This window comes from Nerophis ophidion, linkage group LG17, assembly GCF_033978795.1.
Source record: "Nerophis ophidion isolate RoL-2023_Sa linkage group LG17, RoL_Noph_v1.0, whole genome shotgun sequence".
Taxonomy (NCBI): Eukaryota; Metazoa; Chordata; class Actinopteri; order Syngnathiformes; family Syngnathidae; genus Nerophis; species Nerophis ophidion.
Window position 1 is genome coordinate 31,536,959 of NC_084627.1, and position 18,698 is coordinate 31,555,656.

General features: G+C 39.8%; 1 protein-coding gene across 1 annotated transcript in view; it reads right to left on the bottom strand.

Annotated features, from left to right (window-relative positions):
• ror2 (receptor tyrosine kinase-like orphan receptor 2) overlaps positions 1-18,698 on the bottom strand; it is a 144,861-nt gene that overhangs the window by 20,583 nt on the left and 105,580 nt on the right. The window contains exons 4-8 of the mRNA XM_061876743.1: positions 14,626-14,656; positions 12,710-12,831; positions 9,308-9,622; positions 8,979-9,233; positions 1,459-1,664 (exon numbers count right to left, since the gene is read on the bottom strand). Coding sequence (XP_061732727.1) covers positions 1,459-1,664; positions 8,979-9,233; positions 9,308-9,622; positions 12,710-12,831; positions 14,626-14,656 — 929 coding nt within the window. The remainder of the gene's footprint in view (positions 1-1,458; positions 1,665-8,978; positions 9,234-9,307; positions 9,623-12,709; positions 12,832-14,625; positions 14,657-18,698) is intronic.

Genomic DNA, 18,698 nt, shown 5'->3' on the forward strand with positions numbered 1-18,698 from the left:
GAGTATAATAAGTCTCTCATTCTTTTTAATAACATTGTTATTCTGAGGCTAACTAAAAATAAATAAAATACTTCTTACCATTAATGCGACTTCTTGAGCAGGTGTGGTAGAAACCGGGTGGATGGATGAAAATGCATGAGAATGTTTTATATTTTTGTTATTTTTGACACTGTGATTACTAGCGGAGTTATTCATTACTTCTCGTGTCAGCTAAGATTTATCTGAGAGCCAGGTGCAGTCATCAAAAGAGCCACATCTGGCTCTAGAGCCATAGGTTCCCTACCCCTGTCTTAGAGGAAGGCTGCGCGTTGCAATGGCCTGACAACGCAAACTTCTTTCTTGGTCGCAGGCTCAGCACGTGGCCAGAAAGAGTTTATAGGGACCATACCACTATCTGGCCCCCACATCAATGTATTTAGGACCTTGGGAGGGTAGCACTGAGCCTTTGTCTCCAAATCCACCCAAGAAAAACTTCTCATATTCCTCGTCGGTGTAATCGTAATCGTCCGCGAAATCACATGGTTGGGACATTCTTCCAGGGACGTGTCGTGTGAGACAAGGAAAGTTATTGTGATCTCTTTTATGCAGACAGGAGGCAACATGCGGTAAAAAATATTTAATGATAAAACAAACACAGGCGAGAGCAATATGTCTGAAAACATAAGAGAAGCTCTGCATGACAAAAAACTAAAGTGGACAGACTACAAAGAAAACAAAAACGGAATACTGGACAGCAGCAAAAAAACTCAATGTGTGTGGAGCAGACGGCGTTCACTATGTAGATCCGAACAAGACATCACCATGGAATGAATAATGTCCCAACAGACAATGGCGTTTCAGGCCTTACTTAAACAATTCTAATCGCCAACAGAAAACAGGTGCGGGCAAAAGTGCAAAGGGTAAAGATGTAAAGCAGTTAGAGGAAAACACCAACACACCAGGAAAAGACACCAAATAAAAGTCCAGAACAGGAAATAAAGCACTATACACAGGAGAACACTCACAAACTCAAAATAAAGCATGATCTGGTGTGTCAGATCATGGCAATTAAACACCACATGACACAACAAAATAACTTCCAATGCAGGCAAATATGGGTAAAAACAAAGTCAGTAGCCAGGAGAAAGAAGGAGGGAAAAAGTGTCTTTAACGGAGAAACAGAGAGAGAAAAAGATGCACTTCTTAGACAGAATAGAAGAGACACTGCGGTCGCATAAACTGAAGAAATGCAAGTTAATTGCTGGACGTTGTCTCGATCTCATTACACTAGTATTGATCTGATACTAATACAAAAGGTTTGAAAAGGGTTGAACTTGACCAGAGTAGTTTTATTTGCCATGAAAATGAATTTCACTTTAAAAATAGCAGAAGTTGATTATTCAGGTTGTTGCTGTGGTTAGTTTCCATTGCGCAAAAACATATGAAATGTAGGCGGGTGAAAATGATGTGATGTCCTACCTGATGTTTCTGCTGGTTGAGGAGGGATAGCTCTATGTCTTGGTTGGATGAGCTGCTGGGCTGACAGCGAGGAGGCATGTCACTCGGTGTCTTCAGTTTGTTTCGACACATGCAGACCAAGAAGAAGAGGCAAGCGATGATCAAAGGGACGGCAATGGCAGGGATAAGAATAAACAGTATCTCCTTTCTGGTGTTCTCTGGAGCTTCTGTCAATAGAAAGATAGTCATAGGTTTAATATATACGTACAGTTTTATGAAAATATCATCCGTCATAATAAAAATGTATTTTCTATTTACATATATGTATGATGCCAGCGGGTGTATGGACGGTGTAGCCAGGAGTCGTGGATGCATTGCATTGTGGGTAGGTGTTGCGTTTGTGGTGTGTTGCAGGGCATATGTTCTCCAGAAATGTGTTTGGTGTGGGTTCATAGAGTGCGGCGCATATTATTAAGAGTGTTGAAGTTGTTTTATATCACAACCATTAGTGTGATCTGTATGGCTGTGGAACAAGACCCCTGGTTTACAAACAGTAAAAGCAAAAAAACTTCTCCGCCGTTTTAAACTTACGGCAGGGGGTTACTCGTGACGCCATAAAATTGACCTGGTGGTAATAGTAAGCATGTGCTTATTAGTTTGGGGAGCAAGTTTTGCCCGGCTGTAATTCAAGGCAGGCGTATGTTACATGCCAGACGGCTATTCAAGGAAATACGGTAATTCCATTTTTATATTTTTAAATGTAAGCTACAGAAATGTTACTTTTAATGTTGGCATATCTGGCACGTGGTTTAATATTTGTTTTGTTTTATTTAAGGTAGCTTATTTATTTTCTTTTTGTTTGCACATTTAAGTTGATATTTTCTTTGTTATATTTTTAAACGTAGGCTACAGAACATTTAGTTTTTATGTTGGCATTTCTGGCTCTTAATTTATTTGTTTTATTTTGAAGGTATTTATTTTCTTTTTGTTTGCATATTTAAGTTTACATTTTCTTTGCTACAGAACATTTAGTTTTTATGTTGGCATTTGTTAAGGGATTCTTAATTTAATATTTGTTTTTGCAGAGAGCGATTCACGTCTGTTGCCATCTGGCCCACAGAACTGTAGCTGAGTGATTCAGGTTCGCTTCACGAACCTACAAGAACTGACTGGTTGTCGCTGAGGATGTGAATCACGTTCGTGCTGCCATCACTCACTCATTCAGAATCAGGACTCGCGATTCGCGAACCTACTGACACAGAGAACTGACCGTATCGCGGAGGAGGACGTCACATTGAGGCTCTCGTTCAGTCACTCATGTGCGCGTTGTTCATTGGGTGCTGAGGGCTTGTGTCGTTCGCGAACTGACACACAGCGAGATCTGCCGCTGGGGAAGCTGTTATTGACTGACTCATGATTCGCCAACCTTCACACAGACTGGCTGCTGCAAAAGTGATTTGGTGAACAAATTTTTGGAACAAATCAATTTAAGGAACTGATTATAGTGATTCAGTACAGTCAAAAGAACTACTGATCCCACCACTACTCAGCTGCATACTTGCCGACCCCCCCATTTTACCGGGAGGTTTTCCAAATTTCAATGCCTCTCCCAGAAATTTTCCCAATATAACATTCTCAGATTTTCACCCGGACAACAATATCGAGGCCGCACCGTGATGGCAATACCTTAATCGTCCGCTTAATACTATGCTATCTGACTAACGGCCGGCCACATCTAGTTTGTGGGTGCTGACTCAACACACAAAGGAAACTACCGAGTGTCAGAGCAACCTTTCTCTCGATCGTCTGCTTGATTTCATTCAAACAACAATAATAAGGACGTGCAATGATGACAATGCATTTAACACCCTCCACAACTGTAACAAACAGCTTACCAGGCCATTTGCATGTTGTATGAGGCTTTTGCAGACACACATAAGCGACTGCAAGGCATAGTTGTTCAACAGCCATACAGGTTACACTGAGGGTTGTGATATAAACAACTTTAGCACTCCTACTAATATGCGCCACACTGTGAACCCACTCCAAACAAGAATGACAAACACATTTCGGGAGAATATCTGCACTGTAACACATTATAAACGCAACATAACAAATAACCAGAATCCCATGCATCCATAAGTAAACCGGGCTCCATTCGATACAACTCCTGCTGTAGATGATGGTACATATGTACAAAATAAACCACATGACATCAATCGAGGAAAATGATCAAACTACATACATAGCATACTGTAATTTGATTTAGATATTTTTTTATCTTGCTAGATTGCCTCACAATACGAAGGTCCTGCAGTCCTGGGTTCAAATCCAGGCTCGGGATCTTTCTGTGTGGAGTTTGCATGTTCTCCCCGTGAATGCGTGGGTTCCCTCCGGGTACTCCGGCTTCCTCCCACCTCCAAAGACACGCACCTGGGGATAGGTTGATTGGCAACACTAAATTGGCCCTAGTGTGTGAATGTGAGTGTGAATGTTGTCCGTCTATCTGTGTTGGCCCTGCGATGAGGTGGCGACTTGTCCAGGGTGTACCCCGCCTTCCGCCCGATTGTAGCTGAGATAGGCGCCAGCGCCCCCCGCGACCCCGAAAGGGAATAAGCGGTAGAAAATGGAAGATTAAAATGAACACCATTGAGTTGACTGTTGAACATTATCACATCATTCATTCAAAAAATATAAATAACGACAAATAAAGATAGAATACTATTAACCGCAACATGTAAGTGTAAAAAAACAACAACATAATGATTTGTACGCTTTCAGAATGTGCTTCTTCTATTTTTAAACACAGAAAACAATCTTAAGGTGTCTTTATTTTTAAGTTATCTTGCAGGGATTTTACCAGTCCGGCCCACTTGGGAGTAGATTTTTCTCCATGTGGCCCCCGATCTAAAATGAGTTTGACACTCTTGCTTTAGAGATTGATGTCGGTTTTTGATACAGTGCCGTCTGAGGGATCAAAGGTCACTGTCATTCAATGTTAATTTCCGGCTTACGTGGAGTAATTTCTCCAGATTCTCTGAACCTTTTGATGATATTATGGATGATAGATTGTTGAAATCCCTAAATTTTTTGCTATTGCCCTTTGAGAAACGTTGTTCTTAATTTGTTTGACTATTTGCTCACGCAGTTGTGGACAAAGGGGTGTACCTCACCCCATCCATTCTTGTGAAACACTGAGCATTTTTTGGGAAGCTGTTTTTATACCCAATCATGGCACCCACCTGTTCCCAATTAGCCTGCACACCTGTGGGATGTTCCAAATAAGTGTTTGATGAGCATTCCTCAACTTTATTAGTATTCATTGCCAACTTTCCCAACTTCTTTGTCACGTGTTGCTGGCATCAAATTCTAAAGTTAATGATTATTTGCAAAAAAATATTGTTTATCAGTTTGAACATCAAATATGTTGTCTTTGTAGCATATTCAACTGAAAATGGGTTGAGAATTATCTGCAAATCATTGTATTCTGTTTATATTTACATCTAACACAATTTCCCAACTCATATGGAAACGGGGTTTGTAGTTTTAAAATCCCCCACCCTCACGAAATTCACCATTCCATACCCAAGTAAAGTGGAGAATAGGAGAAGAAAGATTTTTTATTAAAACTACCCAATATATGTGCTCTACAACAGTGTAGGATGCAGAAATGAGTAAAGTGAGTAAAGCGTTTCATCACAAATATGTGAGTAATTAAGCGGTCAAATACTGTTCCTATCAATTAGGCCTACAGTTAAAGTCAGAATAGGTTATAATTATTGTGCAGTGATGTGTAGCTCGCACGGTAGTTTGTAACAACATGCAAAATTTTATGTTTTTTTTGTTATGTGGTGATTCCCAATGACTGCTTTGGGCCACCAAATATGCCCCTGATCAGACCACTATGTCTACTATGACGGGACAGCGATTTAGATTTGAAAATGTTCAGGTAAATATGCGTGCATGCTAAAATACATACATAAACATTAATTTGACTTTTTGTATTTAAGGGGAACAGCACTTTTTGGGGAATTTTGTCTCTCATTCACAGGCCTTATGTAAGACAAGAACACATGTTTTTCTTCTTTTGTGTGTATTTAAGCTTGTAATTACCATGTTTCCTTGAATAACTGCCAGGCATGTTATATGTACCAGCCTTGAATTCCTGCTGGGTCAAACTTGTTCCCTTAATTAATAAGCGCATGCTTACTCTTGCCGTCGAACCAAATGTGTGACATAACAAGTGACGCCTCTCCTATCATCTTTTTCGAAGAAGTTTTTTTTTTTTTTGCCTCTACAATGTGTAAACCAAGGGTCTTGTTCCACAGCCATACAGATCACACTAATGGTTGTGATATAAAACAACTTCAACACTCCTACCAATAAGCGCCACACTCCGCGAACTCACATTAAACGATGACAAACACACTTCTGGAGAACATCGGCCCTGCAACACACCACAAATGCAACACAACACCTACCCAGAATGCAATGCACCCACGACTCCTGGCTACACCATACACCCGCTAGCACCAATCTCCCCTCTCTCCGTGCGTTGGTTAAGCTGGGCGGGGTTGGGGGCGCGTGTATAATATAGCCAAGAGTCAAGGATGCACGGCATTATAGGCAATCCCTATGCTGAGTTCATAATGTGCCAAAGAGCCAATGCTCTCCAGAAATGTGCTTGGTGTGGGTTCACGGAGTGTGGCGCACACAGGCAAGAGTGTTAAAGCTGCTTACATCACAAACATCAGTGTAAAAGGTATGGCTGTTGACCAAGTATGCATTGCAATCTCGTATAAGAAGCAGCGAAATGCATGAGTCCGGTTGGCACGCAGACAGCATGGTGTAAAAGTGGGCGTCATGACATGCTGTAGAGAAGTGATCCACAACCACCAAGCCGTGGACGCTGAATAATTTTTTATTAATTTTTTGTTTTTATCATACTCAATTTTTTACTGCATGCCATTGGTAAGAGCAGGGGTGAGAAGAGATTTTAAAATTATTAGGGCCTGCTTACTTTTGCCAAATGCTTTGAATAAGCACAGGAGTGAGAAGAGGTTTTAAATTAATTAGCACCCCGGCGGCTATTCAAGGAAATATGGTAAATGCAAACCAAAGTCAGCTAGCAATGGCGTCAATGTCATATTGACGTATTGCGTGTATTGCTCCCATAAAGCCCTCTAAAAACAATCAAAAAACACCAACCATAATTAATTTACATCTTGTGACCTAAATATTAAAGTGTTATTATAACCGCTAACATTATGAGATTACAACAGGGGTGTCAAACTCATTTTAGCTAAGGGGCGGCATGGAAGAAAATCTATTTACTTGTGGGCCGGACGGGTAAAATCATGGCATAATAACTTCAAAACTTTAGATTGTTTTTTTTGTTTTATTTTGGCCCAAAATAGAACAAGCACATTCTGACAATGTGCATATCACTAATAATCCTTGAAAATTCTGAGGAAAAAATTGGTGCAGTTTCAAAAACAACAGAAGAACACAATGAACTTAGACTTAATCTCAGTGTATCTACAAAGCAATTATACTTTAAATCACAGCCCATCTAGGATTGAACAAAAAACAAAATAAATCATAAATAAAAACTCTTCTACGTTTGTATGTTAACTTTCTTTGAATTTGCACAGAAGACAATCATTTTCACAGAACTATATCAATGTGCAATGTCTCATTCAGCATTTTAAGGGGGGGTTACCAATGATTTATCTTACTCCTATTTATTTTACGTTGGGTTGATGTGGAGTGGTCTTAGTCCCCCTTTAACGTGTAACTCTTGCTTGGTAAACTCGCTCGCCCCTGTATAAACTATTTGATTGCCTAACAGAATTGCTATTGTGACATCCAATGGACCCATTTAGAACAGCAGTTTCTTTAATGTAAAAATGCAGCTCAATTTTACACTTAGCAAACTCCTCTCTCTATACTGAACACAGAGGTAGCTTATGCTGCTGTATTGACATACTGAGCTGGTGAGCTGCTGCTTTGCCTCTGAGTTGGTAAAAGTTAATTCAAGATTACAAATCATGCCTCTCACTTGTATAATGCAAGGTTGTGGCCATAATTTGAGAAGTTGGTGAACTTTGACGTCCCAACTTACACCCAAAGATGACAAGAAAGACACAAAAAGATGCTTGTGTGCGCCACCTTTTTTTTTCTTAACCTGCGTGAGGTTTACAATAATTCTTCATCTAAACAGGAAGATATGAACATCCTACCAGTCAGCATCCATGGGAGAGCAGACATTGCACAGTAAGTGGTTGTTTTATTATGTTTGTAGTTTATCTTGTTTAGCACTTAGCAATAGTGCTGCATGATTCTTATTGTTTCACTAAAGCCCGATCTTTTTCGGAAATAGCTTCAAAAAATTGTAGTTCATCCTCTGTATATGTAGGCTCAAAAATATAATGATCTAGATCATCATGTCCCAAAGTAATCGTTCTCTCCCATGAAGTCTGCCATTAGTAGTAGCGTTGTTGTTGTTGTTGTTGAAGGGAAAGGCAAATGTTGAGATTTGTCTGTGAAATTGTTACGTAAATATTACATGTTAATGTTATTATGAATGTACCTGTTCCTACATTATATATATAATTACAGCATGTATATGAAATTATGTTGGAGGCTTTTGGATGTTTTTTAGATAGATAGATAGATAGATAGATAGATAGATAGATAGATAAATAGATAGATGGATAGATAGATAGATAGATAGATAGATAGATAGATAGATAGATAGATAGATAGATAGATAGATAGATAGATAGATAGATAGATAGATAGTACTTCATTGATTTCTTCAGGAGAGTTCCCTCAGGAAAATTTAGAGCGCGTTATAGGCGAAATAGAGCAGATCCCATTGGCTCCATTGCTGGTGTTCATTTCTGAGTTGAAAGCGCAAAAAAGGTAAAACTTTTGTGTTCTTGTTTTACATTAGGATTGTGAATGACAGGAAAAATTAAAAAAATGTGGAGTTCCCCTGTATGGTTTGTTGTACACTCTTTGCTGGCAACAAAATGTAATTGATAAAGTAACGCGTAATCTGACTTAGTTACTTTCAGTATACAGTAATCGGTTAAGTAACTATGTTAATTTTTAAAGGTGTAATCAGTAATCAGATTACTTTTGCAACATAAATGGCAACATTGGTGTGTGTGTGTAGGTGAGTAGTTGTGGTGATTTGCCTCAGGAACACACAAGCACTGGTAACCAACACATGCACAGAACAATGTGTGTGGGTTGGGGGGAGTGGGTAGGGATGATTGGACTAACAGAGACACATTCACATGCACGTACACAGTACAATCACTTTGGTTTTCTTACTATCACCAGTCTCTGTTTTAATGTTGTGCTTTATTTATTTGTTTATTAGTTGTTTGTTGTGTCATCAGCTTGGTTTGCAGACTTTGCACCTATCAGAAAACTAAAAAATACTGACCGTTGACTGGACATGCTTACTTCCCCGAATTTGAAATATGTTTTAACGGTAAAGATTTCGATGTTGACAGTGTGTTACTTACGGCAAGGCTGAATGTCACAAATGTCTACCCTGACCCGGGGGTTCAAGGTGAAACACCAAGGAGCTTGCATCTGGCCTCCTGGGTTGCGACAGTAGTTGTGGCTGCCCCATAGTTCAGGGTACTCCTGGGCCAGATGGTGACTGTGAGGGTATTGAGTGCTCCATGGCTGGCAGTGATGACCTGATGTTGTGGCGCTGACGGTGCCCCTATAGTCAGCACCACTTCCGTTGTAGCAGCTCTGGTCTGTTGGGTACTCTATAAAAGGTTAGTGAAGCCTGATCAGACCAACACATTTCCGCAAAGTCCACTGCATCTGTACTCCTGCTTACGTGTGTGTAGTTTTTCTGACGGCACGCCTATCCTCATACAGGAAGCAGCATCGAGTGTGCCAGGCCGAGGCAGCAGGTGGCAGCGTGGAAGCTCTAGCTGCATCAGGATCATGGGGTTGGCTCGGGCAACGCTGTACTCGGCATGGCACAGGTTATTCTCAAGGGCCTCACACTCGTCCCGACAGAGTTGACGTCGCCTGGGACTGCGGGATCCCTCATCACATAGTGGGAAAACGTAATGGCAGAAGGACGGAATGGCAAATTTGGAACACTGATCTGACAGGTGAGTGGAGGTGCCAATCATTGTGAGGGCAGCTGAGAGGGAGGAAGTACAGACACATGGTCACATTGTTGGAGATTAGGGATGTAACGGTATAGAGTATAATGATAAACTGCAATCAAATTGACGGTTAGTAATACCGATTAAAATTTTGTAATTACCGAAAAAACGTAATTTATTAATACATTTTAGGCAACACTGCTTACTTCCGGAAACAAAGTCACTTTAGGGACGGCGTGGCGCAGTGGAATAGTGGCCATGCGCAACCCGAGGGTCCCTGGTTCAAATCCCACCTAGTACCAACCTCGTCACGTTCGTTGTGTCCTGAGCAAGACACTTCACCCTTGCTCCTGATGGGTGCTGGTTGGCGCCTTGCATGGCAGCTCCCTCCATCAGTGTGTGAATGTGTGTGTGAATGGCTAAATGTTGAAGTATTGTCAAAGCGCTTTGAGTACCTTGAAGGTAGAAAAGCGCTATACAAGTACAACCCATTTATTATTTATTTATTTTCATTAGCCGAACTGCTTTGTGTTTTAGTTTCATATCAAAACTTTTTTTTTTTACATTTCGTCTGTTTTTTTCATTGAAAACCATTCATGTGACATAGCATGTTGTTAATATTTTATGGTGTATATTTAATTCCTATACGATATCTTTCTACTCAAACTCTGAATGAATCTGTCCCGATACAGCATCTAAATGTACAATCATTAGTACATAGAAATGTACATAACTTAAATAATACCCCTCTCTTCATCAGAATGTGAAAATAGAGATAAAGGCATTGTGTAATGAGAAAAAGAAGACACGTTGATACTTTATTAATAATGAACAAAAAACTAATATTGGTCTTTAATTACAAAACCCAAAACCAGTGAAGTTGGCACCTTTTGTAATTCGTAAAAAAAACAGAAAACAATGATTTGCAAATCTTTTTCAACTTATATTCAATTGAATGGACTGCAAAGACAAAATATTTAATGTTTGAAATGAGAAACTAATTTTTTTTTGCAAATAATCATTAACTTAGATGTTAATGGCAGCAACACATTGCAAATAATTTGGCACGGGCATTTATACCACTGTGTTACATGGCCTTTGTTTTTAACAACACTCTGTAAATGTTTGGGAACAGAGGAGACCAAATTTATAAGCTTTTCAGGTGGAATTCTTTGTCATTCTTGCTTGATGTACAGCTTAAGTTGTTCAACAGTCCAGGGTCTCCGTTGTGGTATTTTAGGCTTCATATTGCGCCACACATTTTCAATGGGAGACAGGTCTGGACTCCAGGCAGGCCAATCAAGTTTTACTGTTTTACTTTGAAGCCATACTGTTGTAACACATGGCTTGGCATTGTCTTGCTGAAATAAGCAGGGGCGTCCATGATAACGTTGCTTGGATGGCAACATATGCTGCGCCAAAACCTGTATGTAACTTTCAGCATTAATGGTGCCTTCACAGATGTGTAAGTTACCCATGCCTTGGGCACTAATACACTCCCATACCATCACAGATGCTTGCTTTTGAACTTTGCGCCTAGCACAATCCGGATGGTTCTTTTCCTCTTTTGGTGCTCAACGTCCACAGTTTCCAAAAACAATTTGAAATGTGGACTCATCAGACCACAGAACACCTTTCCAGTTTGCATCAATCCATCTTAGATGAGCTGGGGCCCAGTGAAGCCAGCAGCGTTTTTGGGTGCTGTTGATTAATAGCTTTCGCTTTGCATGTTAGAATTTTAACTTGCACTTACAGATGTAGCAACAAACTGTAGTCACTGACAGTGGTTCTCTGAAGTGTTCCTGAGCCCATGTGGTGGTATCCTTAACACAATGGTGTCGCTTTTCAATGCAGTAACACCTGAGGGGTCGAAGGTCACGGGCATTCAATGATGGTTTTCGGCAATTTCTCTAGATTCTCTGAACCCTTTAATGATACTATGGACCGTAGATGGTGAAATCCCTAACTTCCTTGCATAGCTCATTGAGGAATGTTGTGCTTAAACGGTTCGACAATTTGCTCATGCATTTGTTCACCAAGTGGTGACCCCCGCCCCATCCTTGTTTGTGAAAGACTGAACATTTCATAGAAGCTGCTTTTATACCCAATCATGACCCCCATCTGTCTTCAATCAGCCTGTTCACCTGTGGAATGTTCCAAATAAGTGTTTGATGAGCATTCCTCAACTTTCTCAGTTTTTTTGTCACATGTTGAAACATGTTGCAGGCATCAAATTCCAAATGAGCCAATATGTGCAAAAAAGTTTGAATATTAAGTATGTTGTCTTTGCAGTCTATTCACTTGAATATAGGATGTAAGGGATTTGCGAATCATTGTATTCTGTTTTCATTTATGATGTGGGCCTACTGAGGATATCGTAGGGGTTTGTGTTGTGGTTTCTGCAGCCCTTTGAGACACTAGTGATTTAGGGATATATAAATGAAAATTGATTGATTGATTGATTGATTTACACAACATGCCAATTTCCCTGGTTTTGGGTTTTGTATGTAGATAACATGTATCTATAGCCTATTTATTAGACATTACAAATTACAAGATGGTTTCACGTTAAAGCCCCACCCCAACATTGTTTTACCTAACATAATGAATAATCATGATTTCAATATTGATTAACATAATCTTAATTATTATTTTGGCCATAATCATGCAGCCCTATGTGTGAGATTAGATATGATATATGAACACAATTTTTAACTACATGGACGAAAAGTTCAGTTCCGTCTTATGTTTTAATTTTTTTATCTCTTATGTCCATAAAGTGCTATCTTGCACAATGTTCACATTTATTTTATTTTATTTATTTTTCTCTACCATATTACTCTGTTTATAATGCTTTTGATAATGCACATTGAATTTCGACTTGAGGGCCATGAAACAGTGTTTTCGTCAATGTTTCTCCTACAAAGGACATTTCAATGTGTTGTTTGCTGGTTTTTTTTACATAAAACTTTCAGTTTAAGTACTTTTTGAAAATGTTGAGCACATTTAAAAATAATGCGATGATAATGATAACCGTGATCATTTTTGTCACAATAATCGACATAAGAAATGTTCATACTGTTTTATTGTAGATGAGTCTGAAAGTGAATGACTTGTCCTACCTGTAATGCGGTTTTCACTTTCTCCTTGCATCTGCAGAGACTCCACATAAATGCTCTGGTTGCCGATGAAGCGTGCACAAGCAATGCCACGGTATGGCTGGCAGAAACCTTTTTCTTGTGACCTAAGAGTAGTAGAAACAAACTTTCATCAATAATCAATTATTAGGTCAAATTATAATCATTTATAACACGACAAGCTGTATAGACAATGAATGGATGGATTTTTCTAGCTTGTGTGAGAGTTCATTTCAATTCTATACATAAATAAAAGTGGACCATGTCTATACATTACTTTCTTGAATGAACCAAACATGGTTATCTTATTTACATGACAGCATGTCTTTTCCGTCTCTACGTGTTTATATTTTATTATTTGTTCTCTGTATCGCGTGTGGCGGAGCAATTGCATTCATTAAATAATACCTCTTCATTTTGACTATGTGATTTATTTTTGCAGAGAGGGTATGTCTGTCAGTGTGTTAGTTAGAAACTAGGGCTGTCACAGTTAATGTATTAACGCATGCAATTAATCACCAAACTATTGCATTAAAAAACGCAGATTAATGGTATAATTTATTTTTAGCACACATAGTCCTTTACCTTCCCTTAACCTTAACTGAAAGGCGCAGGTTATTGTATGGTCAGTGATCCGGTCAACACATACAGTATGTCACCGCAAAGATTGGTGTGCTCGCTGGTACATTTCACTTCGAAACACATCTCACCAGTACTTTAAAATAAAAACTGTGTTTTTTTTAACTGTAGATTTCAGGGGTGATCCGGATCATTCCTACTACACTGCCTTAAGTTTACGTTATGAGGCTGCAACTTTTGTTTGTATATGCTAGCGTACAGTGGATGACTGACTAGAGCGTTCATTCTGCTTATTTCATTCCACTCTTGAACCCACGCACTTATGGGCGGATTTTGATTAAACTTTCAGAAATGGTAATAAAGAACAAGTTATTAAATTATGGGGGTGATCTGAATCACTGTCTGGATTCAGGACTCTTTTTTAAATACCGGTACTCTTTACTATTCTGAGATAGGGCCTGGCACTGGTTTGCGCCCTACCGAGTGCTTTTCTAGTTGATATAGTTATATTTATATCCTCTTATAATTAGTGGTGGGTGGTCAGAGCCAACAAAGCCTTCCCTGCAAGCCTAAACACTATCAGAAATACTTATCTACATTTGCAACTTCAATTCCACAATTTCTTTCTATCCGTCATCCATCCATTTTCTAACGCTTGTCCTTTTTGGGGTCACGGGGGTGCTGGAGATATATTTATTCTACAGTCTATAATCTTAATTTTTTAGCGTGTCTTTTGGTTACACTGCTTCCAGTGCCTATGTGTATGTTCCGATTGATTTGTCCAAACAATTCCAGCTTCTATATATGTTCATGTCGATGTAATCTACATAAGGCCTTCAGAATCAGGAGTGCAGGCCCAATATTACCTAAACTATATTAGCAAAGGGACTGTTTTTTCAATTGATCAGATTTCAGATTTGCTTCTCGGGCTTGCATGCAGGTGTACCACAACATCAGAATTGTTATGTCCTCTAATTGGTTGATCAGATCAAAAATGCCTAAAATTACAAATTTACTTAGTGCCATACGTTCTTAAATTCCATTTTCAAAAGTAAAAAAACTAGACATGGTAAGGGGTTTGCTTGTGACCGGGGTTTGTCTGCCCCATCCAAACCAGTACTTACCAGCTACAACTGGTTTACAAAGAGTATTGTAAACTACTGCTGAGAATTTATTGGGTTTTTGTATAAATAATCAGCATCAATGGTGAGAATGATGTATTTTTTAAATTGTTTAAATGATTTGTCATGTTATTATATACATACTGAAAATAAAAAAAATTAACTGATTCACAATACACACAAAAGAACGTGCTGGCTTACGAATCATCTGGTCCATGCGTCGGCATCTGTCCTGTTGGAACACAATGATAAAAACATTGTAAGGTATGTTTTAAAAACAACACTCAATCAATGCTAAATGCAAGTTGTGTGCTTTGTTTTTATTAATTTCTTAAAACATACTTTGTCAATGCAAAAGAAAGTCATCTCATGGACACGAAATACATTTTGGTATTCAATACAAACACTTGCATTAAACATTCAGGAGATTCTCCCAAACATTAAAAATATTCAACATATAATGACTTGATCATTAATCTGTCGCATTGTAACACAGTGCCTCTCAAGTACTTCCAGTGTAGGAAGATACAATATAAATCAAACAAAACGCCGTCACATGGGATGCAAGCTACGTGACATGAGAGTATATTCCTGCCTTACCAAGGAAACGTCTTGAATGTTTAAGTGCCTGAAGCGCACAGACGTGCGTGTGCCGCTGCAAAACTTTTGTGGAATTATAACACATTTAATCATCAATAAAGTTATACATGCGCAATGAAAAGTTAATTGTTTTTAACATCACAACACACTAACATTAAGAAAGGGTACGTAATAATTTTCATGTCGTTCGGGTGCTTGATACGCGTGTGCACTGTTATGCCCTCAACAACACAAATGGAAACACATGTAAGTAAATAAATTCATTGTTAATTTTTTATGTTTTTAATCATTAAATAAAGATTAAAACATGAGAAAATGTTTCACATTTCCTAGGACCCAATGCAAAAAGTCTTGCGTGTCAAAGTTGTCTCATTAGCTGAAGGCCTGACAGCAATCGTATCCAAATGACCTTTTCATAGTATAAGTCTCCAATTGAGCCGGCATCATGGCTCGGCTAGAAGCTGTTTATTTTCTTTATTTTCTTTTTTTTTTTTTACATCCGAGCAGGAAAAAGTAGGAAAACATTTAATCAAAACAAAGGCACGTCGACTAATAACACAATTGACTGACATTTTAGTTGACGAAAAGGTTGACTGAAACAAAATCCATTCATATTTATTTTTGTCCTGTCATTGGGTGGGACAAGTTTGGAGTATATATAAACACAGCTCATTCATTGCGTCCATTCAAAAAGGGGTGAGGGTTAGTTATGAAGGACAGCTAATTAAAATATTTTCTTCTTCAGAAGAGGAAGTCCGTTTTTCCCACCAGAAACAAACCAAAATGTGTTGGTTTAAATGTTTCACATCGTAATTGTGTTCAACTGGGAGAAAGTGAAGAGGACTAATTTGATTTTTACTCCAATGATGCCATCAGCAGACCAGTCATCGATCGTGACATCACGACTGTAAGTTAAATATATTATTACCGCCACGTGAGCACGCTTTGCTTGCTAAACCTTTACTGCTGGGCATTCTTCCTTTTTCTTGTTTAAAAGCTACATACAAAATTACCGTTCTTTGTTCAATTACATAATGAATATTAATAAAGTGTTTGGTTGTACTCATTAAATCAATGTATGGGTGCCAAAAAGTAATGTAATACTTTGATACTGACACATCTCCATCCATCCATCCATTTTCTACCGCTTATTCCCTTTGGGGTCGCGGAGGGTGCTGGTGCCTATCTCAGCTACAATCGGGCGGAAGGCGGGGTACACACTGGAGAAGTCGCCACCTCATCGCAGGGCCAACACAGATAGACAGACAACATTCACACTCACATTCACACACTAGGGCCCATTTCGTGTTGCCAATCAACCTATCCCCAGGTGCATGTCTTTGGAGGTGGGAGGAGGCCGGAGTACCACACAGTCACGGGAAGGACATGCAAACTCCACACAGAAAGATCCCGAGCCCGGGATTGAACCCAGGACTACTCAGGACATTCGTATTGTTAGGCAGACGCACTAACCCCTCTTCCACCGTGCTGCCCACTGACACATCTCATTTACACATACATGATTAGATTACCCTTAAGAGAGCTTCATATATGATAATTAAGTACATACTGTATTGTTTACATGTTGAAGTACCCTTTAAAAGCTGAAATCTACCCCAAACGACAACTTACGATTGCCAAAGTGATTCTAAGTTATATTTTGACATTGACACATATCAGGGTATGGAGGAGTTCAAGTACCTAGGAGTCTTGTTCACGAGTGAGGGAAGAGTGGATCGTGAGATCGACAGGCGGCTCGGTGAAGAAGGAGCTGAGCCGGAAGGCAAAGCTCTCAATTTACCGGTCGATCTACGTTCCCATCCTCACCTATGGTCATGAGCTTTCGGTCATGACCGAAAGGATAAGATCACGGGTACAAGCGGCCGAAATGAGTTTCCTCCGCCGTGTGGCGGGGCTCTCCCTTAGAGATAGGGTGAGAAGCTCTGCCATCCGGGAGGAACTCAAAGTAAAGCCGCTGCTCCTCCACATCGAGAGGAGCCAGATGAGGTGGTTTGGGCATCTGGTCAGGATGCCACCCGAACGCCTCCCTAGGGAGGTGTTTAGGGCACGTCCAACCGGTAGGAGGCCACGGGGAAGACCCAGGACACGTTGGGAAGACTATGTCTCCCGGCTGGCCTGGGAACGCTTCGGGATCCCCCGGGAAGAGCTAGACGAAGTGGCTGGGGAAAAGGAAGTCTGGGTTTCCCTGCTTAGGCTGTTGCCCCCGCGACCCGACCTCGGCTAAGCGGAAGAAGATGGATGGATGGATGGATATCAGGGCTTGTGTCAATATACCCTGACACATACTCCAGGGTAACAAGTACCCTGGGTAGTCTAGTAATTTATGTATGTGTCAATATCAAACTATTACTTTGAATCCATTTTTAAATCCCTTTAAGAAGGTCCTGGGTTCGATCCTGGGCTCAGGATCTTTCTGTGTGGAGTTTGTAAGTTCTCCCCGTGACTGCATGGGTTCCCTCCGGGTACTCCGGCTTCCTCCCACCTCCAAAGACATGCACCTGGGGATAGGTTGATTGGCAACACTAAATGGGCCCTAGTGTGTGAATGTGAGTGTGAATGTTGTCTGTCTATCTGCATTGGCGCTGCGATGAGGTGGCGACTTGTCGAGGGTGTACCCTACCTTCAGCCCGTGTGCAGCTGGGATAGGCTCCAGAAACCCCTGCGACCCCGTAAGGACAAGCGGTAGAAAATGGATGGATGTGCTTGAACAAAGAACAGTTAATATTGTATGTAGCTTTTAAACAAAAAAAGAGGTTTTAGCACATCAACATCAAATCAATAATAGCCCTTTACAATCTCATTAATACCATATGAATGGCAAACTCTTATTTTTTTTAGAAACGATAAAGGCTAAAAGGGGAACTGCGCTTTTTTTTTTTCGTTCACAATCATTATGAGAGACAACAAGACAAGTTTTTTTTTTTTTTTTCGCTTTCTAACATAAAAATCGGCTGGCTCTTGGTGGCTAGCAATTCAGCTAATGGGAGCAATCAATTCTACAGTTTGTACCTCCAAATCACTTTAATAGGCATTCAAAAACCATTCCGTAACCTGTATAATAACCAAACTGTAGCGATAATGTTATTGTAAGATTGAACACTGAGGAACTATTTTTCTAGAGTAGTAACACATCGTCCTGCAATGAGGTTGCGACTTGTCCAGGGTGTAAACCGCCTTCCACCCAAATGGGTTGGGAAATTGTGTTAGATGTAAATACAAACGGAATACAATGATTTGCAAATCCTTTTCAACCCATATTCAATTGAATGCACTACAAAGACAAGATATTTGATGTTCAAACTCATAAACTTTGTTTTTTTTTTGCAAATAATAATTACCTTAGAATTTCATGGCTGCAACACGTGCCAAAGTAGTTGGGAAAGGGCATGTTCACCACTGTGTTACATCACATTTTCTTTTAACAACACTCAATAAACGGTGGGAACTGAGGAAATTAATTGTTGAAGATTTGAAAGTGGAATTATTTACCATTCGTGCTTGATGTACAGCTTAAGTTCAACAGTCCGGGGTCTTGTTGTCGTATTTTACGCTTTATAACGCGCCACACATTTTCGATGGGAAACATGTCTGGACTGTAGGCGGGCCAGGAAAGTACTAGCACTCTTTTACTACGAAGCCACGCTGTTGCAACA